General features: G+C 37.2%; 1 protein-coding gene across 1 annotated transcript in view; it reads left to right on the top strand.

Annotated features, from left to right (window-relative positions):
• The window catches only part of ALMS1 (ALMS1 centrosome and basal body associated protein), a 236820-nt gene that overhangs the window by 43043 nt on the left and 181666 nt on the right, over nucleotides 1-12111 (top strand). Inside the window, exon 8 of the mRNA XM_007453424.1 lies at nucleotides 4999-5089. Coding sequence (XP_007453486.1) covers nucleotides 4999-5089 — 91 coding nt within the window. The remainder of the gene's footprint in view (nucleotides 1-4998; nucleotides 5090-12111) is intronic.

Below are 12111 nucleotides of genomic sequence, written 5' to 3'. Positions count from 1 at the left end.
AGGGAAAGAAATATTTTAGTTGAAAAATGGGGATGAAAGTATAGGGCCATTTATATCCTCTAATACCAAATTGTGATGTGTAATCTGGTTTTCATCTGATATACAGGAATATGTTGCATTAATTTGTAAGAGGTTGGCGTAAAAGAAATATTTGTGCTTCGTAGACCATGAGATTTAGTGACTTCTGTGGTGTTTTGGAAAAGGCCATCCTTTGGAGCTTGCAAGCCTTTCATCTTGAGGCATCTTAACTCTTCCAAATTGTGCCAGCAAGAACCTTTGGGATGGTGTTAAGATTAGACTCATTCATGGAGATATTTAGTTGTGCTTTTTTCCCCCTCTGGCCTTCAATGTACAGGCCTTGGTATATAGGCCCTGACATATTCAAGTATTTGTTTAGAAACCCCTGAAAGATTTTAACTTCAGAAGTATCTTGAAGTCACAATTTTCTTTTATATACAAGGCTTCATTTACCTGGATCCTTGGATCTTTTGGCTTTAATGTTTCTCTGGTCCCATTGCCCATCCAGTTTTGTCTGATACTGTCAGCTCCAATCTGGGTCCCACTTCCTGATAATATATCCTTACATTCTGTTAGTCATTAAAGACAGTTAGGTCATGTATGTGGTATACTTAATGTTACTTTCCTTTTCCTGTTTTCCCATGTTTAAGAGTAGTATGTCATTGGAAAGCTGCTAGTTTGAGTTGCAATTATATTTTAAAATATTAATTAATTAATTTATTTCACTACGCCGGGTCTTAGTTGCGGCATGTGGGATCTAGTTCCCTGACCAGGGATCGAACCCTGGGCCCCTGTATTGAGAGCACAGAGTTTCAACCGCTGGATCACCAGGGAAGTCCCTGCAATTATATTTTGACCTTTAGGTTCAGGTAGTTGAAAAGAGAAACTGAACAAAGATATTGTGATGAATTTTTCCTTTTATTTACAACTTATTTAAAAATTTTAATATAGAGAACTGTTAGGTTAGTTTTATTTTCTTCAACATTCTAGACATTGTTTAATTCTAATTTTCAGTTTAATAACGATGGGGATGAAAATGATAGCTAACACACTGTGCTCAAATAATATGCTAAGAGATTTACTTACATGCCTCAATTCATTTAGGCCTTTGGTCAATCCTATCAGGGAGGATTGTTGGGGATTATTATCATCCCCATTTTACAATTGATATTTAGAGGGTTAAGGAACTTGCAAGTAGGGGAACTAGTATTTGAAACTAACCTTGTCAATATACTTAACCACTATACCATAAACTGTTCTTCAGTGAAAACAAAGCCAAGATTTTGCATCATTTTGGCAAGAGTGAAGGTCAAAGTTAGTTTTAATAAGAATGAGAAACAAAATATCAATTTTAAACTTAGAGTTTCTTTTTGCCTTTTTCTTCCAGTTTTATTGAGGTATAATTGACATACAACGCAGTATAAGTTTAAGGGATGCAGCGTAATGACTTGACTTACATACATCATGAAATGATGACCACAATAAAGTTAGTGAACATCCATCGTCTCATATGGATACAAAATTAAAGAAATAGAAAAAAAAAATTTTCCTGGTGATGAAAACTCTTAGGAATTACTTTTAACAACTTTCATATATAACGTACAGCAGTGTTAATTATATTTAAACTGAGAGTTTCTAATTTTTTGATAGTGCTACTTTTGGAATTTTTGTCAACTTTTCATGTAGATAAAATATATTTAAAGACATGAAGATGTATATTCAGTTAACAGTGATGTGCTGAGATTAACTCTGACACAATTTCAAATTTTATTTGCCCTTAACTAGGTTTTTAGTCCAGGGAAGATGCTGTTCTCTATATTGTCTTTCACTCTTAGCTCTCTTCTATGGTCTGGGAGTTATGCTAATATGAGGGAAACAATGAGCCAGACATGGTGATAATCTTCCTGTGTGGCCCAGCTTGCTCTCAGAGGGTTTGCCTACTCTTTGGTTTCTTCCTTATTCTCATCTGTGTCTCAAAAGAGGCATTCATACTTGTTTGCCTCACTTTGATACGTATCCGTCATTCTCTAAATGATTATTTGGGTATCCACTTATGTATGATGTAGGTTAGGGCTATGAAGAGACTGGAGAATTGGAGTCAAAACCCTGTTCAGTTACTTTGTTATTAGCCTTGTGCCAATGATTTTGGAGGATCACTCTCCTTCCTTGTCTACATAAAGAATAGGAACAATAATAATCAACCTCAAATGTTGTTATGTTAAATGGGGTGTAAGGTATGTAGCACTTACATGGTTAGTGCCTGGCTGTTAGTTCCCCTTACTGAAACTAGACCATTAGTCTCTTACCAGGACTTTCCTACTCTAATTCGTTATTCTGTTCCTTCTCTCTCCTTGTTCCTGGCAGCAGCATATTACATTCTTTTAACCTCTATAATAAAATACTGTTTTAGTATCCCTTATTTTGGCCACGTAACTCTTAAATATTATTTAAGGTTGACTCCTTAGACTTCTTTTGTGTTTGTTTTGTTGGTCCCCCCTCCATCCCAAAGAATTTGTTTCCTCTCAAGGTTTAAATGCTTTTCTCTGTGTGGATGGTTATCATCTCTATTTTAAGACCCTAGTATTATTTCCCCTAGGTAGACTCATATTCTATCTTGTATGAAATTTTCCTGCGAATAGTCCCAACATCTCAAATTCACCTTGCTTAGATCAGAATAATTCATTTTTTTCCTAAAATCAGAGTGACTTACAGATTTTCTCAGTTCTTGTAGAGGTGTTAGCATTTCTTGGTTTCTTCATTGTTTTTTTTTTTTTTTTTTTGTGGTACTCGGGCCTCTCATTGTTGTGGTCTCTCCCGTTGCGGAGCAACAGGCTCTGGACGCGCAGGCTCAGCGGCCGTGGCTCACGGGCCCAGCCGCTCCGCGGAACGTGGGATCTTCCCGGACCGGGGCACGAACCCGTGTCCCCTGCATCGGCAGGCGGACTCTCAACCACTGCGCCACCAGGGAAGCCCTCTTCATTGTTTTTGATTCTGTCTTCATTATTGATAAAAACTAGGAGATAAACCAATCTTGATTTTTTTTTTTCCCTCTTGACTCCTTTAATTTTTAGTGATAAACATCTGTTGATCTCTTAAATAAATATATCTCATCTTTTTCATTCTGCATTTTCTTTTTTATTAACTGCTTTAATAATCTATATATTTCGAAGCTTTGAACTGTTATCAAAGTCAAGATTGGAATAGAAATTTTTTTCCCTACGTTTGGAAGCTTTAGGGGAAAACTTCTATTAAACACAGTGCATGCATGAGCACACACAGGTGTTTATCTATCATATATGTGATATATAAGGTTGACTGTGAACAATGTGGGAATTAGGGGCACTGACCCTCTGCGAAGTTGAAGATCCACAGTTGGCCCCCTGTATCCCCGATTCCACCATATTCATGGTTCTTCCACATCCACAGATTCAACCAATCTTGGATCGTGTGTAGTACTGTAGTATTTACTATTGAAAAAAAAAAATCCATGTATAAGTGAACCAGTGCAGTTCAAACCCATGCTGTTAATGAGCTGCATGTCTCCTTTGGCAGTAGGATAATTGAAAACTAAGAACTTTGTGCTATGTTTAGAGCAGGGTTCCTCTACACTATTGCTTTGGGATTGGATAATTCTTTGTCGTGGGGGGCTTTTCTGTGTATTTTAGGATGTTTAGCAACATCCCTGGCCTCTACTTACTAGATGTCAGTAACATTACCCCCACTAAAGTTATGACAGCGAAAAATATCTTCAGGTATTGCCACATGTTCCTTGGTGGGGGGAGGTGGGGGAGTGCAAAATCTTCCCCATTTGAGAACCATGGGTCTAGAGAAACTATATGGGCAGTAGAAGTAGAATTATTTATTTCCACATTCTGCCAGCTTCTTAAGAATGTTTGTTACTACACAGTGAAAAATCTTTCATAAAAGAGGATAGAAAAATTCATGCTTATGTACATTTTTAGACTCCCTCCTGAGAGGGCAGCACTGGAATAACTTTTTAAGACAATGAAAGTGGTATGTTGTTTTTATATGAGAGTATACTGTGAATTTGATGAAAAGTTGTGTAATGTTTATGTACCAACATCAGTACTAATAGTTTCTAATTTCTTTTTTTGTTTTTTTTTTTAAGATTTTTTTTTTGATATGGACCATTTTTAAAGTCTGTTGAATTTGTTACAATATTGCTTCTGTTCTATGTTTTGTTTTTTTGGCTATGAGGCATGTGGGATCTTAGCCCCCCAACCAGGGATCGAACCCACACCCCCTGCATTGGAAGGCGAAGTCTTTAACCGCTGGACCACCAGGGAAGTCCCCTCTGATTTCTTTTTTAACAAGGACTTGCTGGAATGTCATGAAACTTCAGGAACTTCTTTTTCAGCATTTAACCTTTACTTCATCAGTTTATATTTCCCACTACTTTTGTTTCAAAAAATTTGAGAACTTATGTTTTTTGGTAACTGATCACAGATACAGTTCTTTGATGCGTTTATTTTTCTTCTAAACATTTGTGGATTTCTTGAAAATATTTCTGTTCTCTCTTCCCTCCTTTCCTCTTTCCTTTCCCTAACATACCTCTCCTTAAAAAAAAAGTCCTTGAGCTTGTCAAGAATATTACCATAGTTCAGATCATACTATTGTTAAGTAGCAAACTTCTGAGTAATAGAACACTTCTAGGTCTCCTATCTAATATTCTATACAGGTAGACTTCAAAACCCTCAAATAATTTGTAGAGCCTTCCTGGAATTAACCAAACAAGATATGATCTATATATGAATTCAGGAGGGTTGAGAATATGATCTTGAGGAACTGGTATAACTGCTTAGCATTCATTTTCATAAAAATGAGGTTATTTTTCAGTAGATGAAGTCTAAAATTAATCTTATTTTCTTCATTTTTTATCTCTTTTCATAGGTATGTCCTTCTAATATGGACATTAATCAGTCTTTTGCATCTGTATTGCCTCCATCTGTTCCTCATGAGCCAACTAGAGAGTTGGAGTATCACTCTTCAGATCTCAGAATGTTGAGGGTATCTCCTGACACTGTGTCAGGGACTTTCAAACATTCAACAGGTATGTAGAGAAGGAGATATTAAGTGTCCTTATGACTAGCTTGTTAAAAATGTCTTGCTGTGCCTAATTTTTTACTTTTGAACTCCTGCAATAATGTTAACTTTGGATTAGGTGTATTTATAGATCCTCAGATCTTTTATTAGATGAACCATTTGATTTTCATTGCATTCTTCATGACAGTGTTTAGAACTGAATTACATGGAGGAGTCTGATATTAGAGTCAGTTTGTTTCTATATTCCTTTCTGTGACTTGAAGGGAAAAGGGAATTAAATGAGCATAAGAACAGATACAAGTTTACAGAAAGGAAACTGAGAGATTAGTTTTGAGGTAGAAAGCAAGATTGTCTGCTGAGGGAGGTTGAGAGTTGTGGAGGTGGGTTAAGGGATTTGAGAAGAGTGGCTTGGTGAAGGCTTAGAGTTTATGTTGAGGTGAATAGGGGATGGAGCTGACCAAGGATAAGCAGATGGATTGGCAGTAGTTCTGAGAAGTCAGCTGAGGTTGGAGATGCCTATCCTGGACATTTTCATGTGAGTGAAATCATACAATATGAGATCTTTTGTGGCTGGCTTCTTTCACTGAGTACGTTTTCAAGATTTATCCATGTTATAGTGTATATCAGTACTCATTCCTTTTTATTGCCATAGTATGGATATGTCACATATTGTTTACCTATTCATCAGTTGATGGACACTTGGGTTGTTTTCCACTTTTTGACTCTTATGAATAATGCTGTTATGAACATTCACGTACAGGTTTGTGTATTTGTTATTTTTATTTCTCTTTGGTATATATCTAGGAGTGGGAATTTCTCATTCATGGTAACAGTGTTTAACATTTTGAATAACTGCTAAACTGTTTTCCAAAGAATATGCACCATATTACATTCCCACCAGCATTATGAGGGTTCCAGTTTCTCCACACCCTCAACAACACTTGTTTTCCTGTCTTTTTGATTATAGCCATTCTGGTGGCTGTGAAGTGGTATCTTGTGGTTTTGGTTTACGTTTCCCTAAATGTTATGTTATTGATTTGAGATTTTTCTTTTTAATGTAGGTATTTACATTGATAGATCTAAACACTACTTTAGCTGTGTGCCTTAAGTTTTGGCTTGTTGTGTTTTTGTTTTAATTCATCTAAACTATTTCCTAATATACTTTATAGGATTTTTGTGCTTTTAAATTTAACTGAGGCATGTTTTATGTCCTACCATGTTTATCTGGTAGAATGTATGGTTTGCGCTTGAGAAGAATATGCATTCTACTGTTGTTAGGTGGTATGTTCTATACATGTGTCTTAGTTCTAGTGGGTTTATAGTGTTCAAGTCTTCTGATCCTTGTTGATCTTCTGCTAGTTTTCTCCATTTTTGAAAGTAGGGTATTGAAGTCTCCAATTATTATTATTTGTCTGTTTTTCCCTTTTCTGTCAGAATTGTTTCATATATTTTGAGACTTTGATATTAAGTGCATTTATGTTTATAATTGTTATATATTCCTGATGAATTGACCTTTTTGCTGTTGTCCCTCTTTAATTCTTGCAACATATTTTTTTGTTTTAAAGTCTATTTTGTCTTATGTCTCTGTGGACTTTCCAGTTCTTACGGTTGCTGCTTGAATGCTGTATATTTTTTCATCCCTTTACTTTCAACCTATTTATGTTTTTGAAGCTGAAGTATATCTCTTGTAAATAGCTTATAGTTGTATCTTTTTATTTCTTAATTCCAGACTGACAGTCTTTGCCTTTTTTTTTTTTTGGCAGTACGCAGGCCTCTCACCACTGCAGCCTCTCCCGTCGTGGAGCACAGGCTCCGGATACGCAGGCTCAGCGGCCATGGCCCACGGGCCCAGCCGCTCTGCGGCATGTAGAATCCTCCTGGACCGGGGCATTAACCCGCGTCCCCTGCATTGGCAGGCGGATTCCCAACTGCTGCACCACCAGGGAAGCCCCAATCTTTGCCTTTGATGTGATTGTTTAATCCATTCACATTTAATGTAATTATTGATAACATTGGATTTATACTTGCTGATTTACTTTTTCTTTTCCATATGCCTCATGACTCTTTTGTTCTTCTGTTCATCCTTTACTGCTTTTTATTGCATTAAGTGAATATTTTCCAGTATTTTAATTTCTTTAATAATTCTCTAGCTAATTTTTATTTTTTAAAAAATGAATTATTTATTTTTATTTATTTTATTTTTGGCTGTGTTGGGTTTTCGTTGCTGCATGTGGGCTTTCCCTAGTTGCGGCAAGCAGGGGCTACTCTTTGTTGTGGTGTGTGGGCTTCTCATTGCAGTGGCTTCTCTTGTTGCGGAGCATGGGCTCTAGGTGCACGGGCTTCAGTAGTTGTGGCATGTGGGCATCAGTAGTTGTGGCTCGCAGGCTCATTAGTTGTGGCACACGGGCTTAGTTTCTCTGCGGCATGTGGTATCTTCCTGGACCAGGGCTCGAACCCGTGTCCCCTGCATTGACAGGCGGATTCTTAACCACTGCGCCACCAGAGAAGTCCTAGCTAATTTTTAGAGTTATATTATTAGTGGTTGCTGTAGGGCTTATAAAATTTATCTTACCAGAATATACTCCCAGTTTATACTAACTAAATTCTAGTGTGATAACAGAGATGTTTCTCCTATATAGATCTATTCCCTCTTCTTTGTATTTGCAATTATTATAATACATAATACACCTATATGTTACAAACCCAAGAGTAGATTGTTACATTGTCATAATTATTTATATAGTTTTATGTATTTTAAAGAAGCTCAGAGAAGTAGAGAGAGCAAATATTTATATTTATAGAGCTTATTACAGTAATATTTTTTTTTTTTTTTTTTCTTGCGTTATGCGGGCCTCTCACTGTCGTGGCCTCTCCCATTTTGCGGAGCACAGGCTCCGGACGCGCAGGCCCAGCGGCCATGGCTCACGGGCCCAGCCGCTCCGCGGCATGTGGGATCCTCCCGAAACGGGGCACGAACCCGCGTCTCCTGCATCGGCAGGCGGACTCTCAAGCACTGCGCCACCAGGGAAGCCCCTACAGTAATATTTGAATTTATTCTTATTTCTTATTCTTTTTCTTATTCTCTTTATTTGTTCCTGTGGATTTGTTATCACCCAGTGTCATTTCCTTGCTGTACTCTAAGTTTGCTCCCATGTACTTCCTTTTGATGTTATAGTTGAATATGTTACATTTCTATATGTTATAGCCCCAATAATACAATTGTATATGTGTTGTTTTATGTAAGCTTGCTTTTAAAATCTGTTAGAAGAAAGGAAAATATGCAAGTGTCCTGTCTTTTTGTAATTACCTAACATAATTATCTTTACTAGCACTATTTGTTTTGTTCTGTAAATTCGAATTGCTGTTTGGTGTCACTTGCTTTCAGCCTGAAGAACTTCCTTTAGTATTTTTTGTAAGATGGGCCTGCCACCAACAAATTCTCTCAGTTTTTGTATATCTGGGAATGTTTTTATTTTATCTTTTTGAAAGATAGTTTTGCTGGGTTTTGAATTCTTGGTTGACAGTTTTTTCCAGCACTTTGAATATGTCTTTCCACTCACTGTATTCTGCCTTTATTGTTTCTGGTGAGAAATCAGCTATTCTTATTAGTGTTCCATTGTATGTGATTTGCTTTTTTCTTGCTGCTTTCAGGATATTCTCTTCGTCTTTCAGCATTTTGATTTTGATTATGACATGTTGGCATGGATCTCTCTGTTTATCATTGAGTTCATTGGGATTCTCAGATGTGCAGGATGTTTTTCATCAAATTTGGGAAGTTTTCAGCCATTATTTTTTTCTGCTCTTTTCTGTCTCAGATATCCCCCATTATACATATGTCAGTACACTTAATCTTGTCAAATAGCTCTCTGAGCCTTTGTTCATTTTTATTTCTTCTTTTTTTTTTTTGCTGTCCTTCAGCTTGCATAGTCTCTGTTATCATCATATTCACTGATTCTTCTGTCTGTCCCTATTTACTGTTGAGCCTCTAGGAAACTTCTCATTTTAGTTGTACTTTTCAACCCCAGAACTTCCATTTGCTTCTTTTGTAAGTTCTGTTAGCTTATTTTCTATTTGATGAGACATTTATTTAATTTTTAAATAATTTTAATTTTACTTTTTAATTTTATTTTTTAATGTTTTCTTAACATCTTTATTGGAGTATAATTGCTTTACAATGCTGTGTTAGTTTCTGCTGTATAACAAAATGAATCAGCTATATGTGTACATATATCCCCATATCTCCTCCCTCTTGCCTCTCCCTCCCACCCTCCCTATCCCACCCCTCTAGGTGGACACAAAGCACTGAGCTGATCTCCCTGTGCTATGTGACTGCTTCCCACTAGCTATCTGTTTTACATTTGGCAGTGTATATATGTCCATGCCGCTCTCACTTCGTCCCAGCTTACCCTTCCCCGTCCCCATGTTCTCAAGTCCATTTTCTACATCTCCGTCTTTATTCCTGTCCTGCCCCAAGGTTCTTCAGAACCAATTTATTTTTATTTTTTTTCGATTCCATATATATATTTGTTAGCATACAGTATTTGTTTTTCTCTTTCTGACTTACTTCACTCTGTATGAACAGTCTGTAGGTCCATCCACCTCACTATAAATAACTCAATTTCATTTCTTTTTATGGCTCAGTAGTATTCCATTGTATATTTGTGCCACATCTTCTTTATCCATTCATCTGTCGATGGACTTTTAGGTTGCTTCCATGTCCTGGCTATTGTAAGTAGGGCTGCAGTGAACATTGTGGTACATGACTTTTTGAATTATGGCTTTCTCATGGTATATGCCCAGTAGTGGGATTGCTGGGTCATATGGTAGTTCTGTTTTTAGTTTTTTAAGGAACCTCCATACTGTTCTCCATAGTGGCTGTATCAATTTACATTCCTACCAACAGTGCAAGAGGGTTCCCTTTTCTCCACACCCTCTCCAGCATTTATTGTTTGTAGATTTTTTGATGATGGCCGTTCTGACCGGTGTGAGGTAATACCTCATTGTAGTTTTGATTTGCATTTCTCTAATGATTAGTGATGTTGAGCATCCTTTCATGTGTTTATTGGCAAGCTGTATATCTTTTTTGGAGAAATGACTTCTTAGGTCTTCTGCCCATCTTTGGATTGGTTTGTTTTTTTGATATTGAGCTGCATGAGCTGCTTGTATATTTTGGAGTTTAATCCTTTGTCAGTTGCTTCATTTGCAAATATTTTCTCCCATTCTGAGAGTTGTCTGTTTGTCTTGTTTATGGTTTCCTTTGCTGTGCAAAAGCTTTTAATTTCATTAGGTCCCATTTGTTTATTTTTGTTTTTATTTCCATTTCTCTAGGAAGTGGGTCAAAAAGGATCTTGCTGTGATTTATGTCATAGAGTGTTCTTCATGTGTTTTCCTCTAAGAGTTTGATAGTGTCTGGCCTTACATTTAGGTCTTTAATCCATTTTGAGTTTATTTTTGTGTATGGTGTTAGGGAGTGTTCTCATTTCATTCTTTTGCATGTAGCTGTCCAGTTTTCCCAGCACCACTTATTGAAGAGGCTGTCTTTTCTCCACTATTCTTGCCTCCTTTTTTTCTCCACTTTTCTCCACTATTCTTGCCTCCTTTATCAAAGATAAGGTTACCATATGTGTGTGGGTTTATCTCTGGGCTTTCTGTCCTGTTCCATTGATCTTTATTTCTGTTTTTGTGCCAGTACCGTACTATCTTGATTACTGTAGCTTTGTAGTATAGTCTGAAGTCCGGGAGCCTGATTCCTCCAGCTCCGTTTTTCTTTCTCAAGATTGCTTTGGCTATTCGGGGTCTTTTGTGTTTCCATACAAATTGTGCAATATTTTTGTTCTAGTTCTGTGAAAATGACATTGGTGGTTTAATAGGGATTTCATTGAAGCTTCTTTTAATTTTTAAAGCATGATTTCCTTTTCTTCTTTGATCATATTTATAATAACTGCTTTGAAGTCTTTGCTGGCTAAAACCAAAATGTGGGTCTCCTTAAAGGCAGTTTCTGTTGCTTGTTTTTTTCCTGTGAATGGGTCACTTTTCTTTTTCTTTGCGTGTGTCACAACTTTTTGTTATAAACTGGACATTTTAGATAATATATTGTTGCAGCTCTGGTTACTGATTCCCTCTCTGGTCTGAGAATATTTGTTATTGTTTTGCTTGTCTGGTTACTAGTTTGGAAGTGAAGTCTGTTTCCCCTGCAGTATGCACCTTCTGAATTTCCTCACTGGAAAGCAGAGTCTTTTTTTTTTTTAATTGGATTTGCATTTGATTATTTTATTTTATTAAAAAAATATTTTATTTATTTATTTATTTGGTTGCGCCCTGTCAGTTGCGGCAGACGGGCTCCTTAGTTGTGGCATGCATGTGGGATCTAGCTCCCTGACCAGGGATTGACCCCAGGCCCCCTGCATTGGGAGCATGGAGTCTTAACCACTGCGCCACCAGGGAAGTCCCAAAAGCAGAGTCTTTGGTATATGTACAGCCTCCCTGACTGTGGTCTCCATCCATTCCCTCCTCCTATGACTGTAGCTTTAACTCAGTTCTCTTTTACTGTCTCTTTCATCTCCTTGTTAATCTTCTTGTTTGTCTTGCAATATTGGTATCAGCTGTTAGCCTCAGCTAAGCTGATTGCTGTATTGTTTTCAACAATGCCTTGAGGCATAAATTGCTCCGTGGTCTGATTCAGTTACTGTAAGGCCCTTTCTTAGAGGTAGTCTTTTAGGTCAGTCTTTGAGCCTTTCTTTTAAACTTCTAGCTTGTCTACTGTATGGCTTTTTCGTATCATGTAGCTAGCAGCTTCCTCTTAATTGCTTACCACTGTGATCAGCATTGTTTTTGCTGGTGTTGTTAGGCCTGAACTTCTCTGTGTTCTATTCCAAATGAAGTCAGTCTGCTTATGGAGATGTGTGGAGCTCTCTGTTCTTATGGCTTGCCTCTCCTGGGAAAAAGCTTTGTGACATTGCTCTGGGAGTTGGAACAGTGACCCACTTATATTGGAGTAACACGTCCCTTCTTTTTTTTTTTTTTTTTTTT

This window comes from Lipotes vexillifer, unplaced genomic scaffold (genome assembly GCF_000442215.2).
Source record: "Lipotes vexillifer unplaced genomic scaffold, Lipotes_vexillifer_v1.1 scaffold253, whole genome shotgun sequence".
Taxonomy (NCBI): Eukaryota; Metazoa; Chordata; class Mammalia; order Artiodactyla; family Lipotidae; genus Lipotes; species Lipotes vexillifer.
This window is presented reverse-complemented; position numbering and strand designations above follow the sequence as displayed.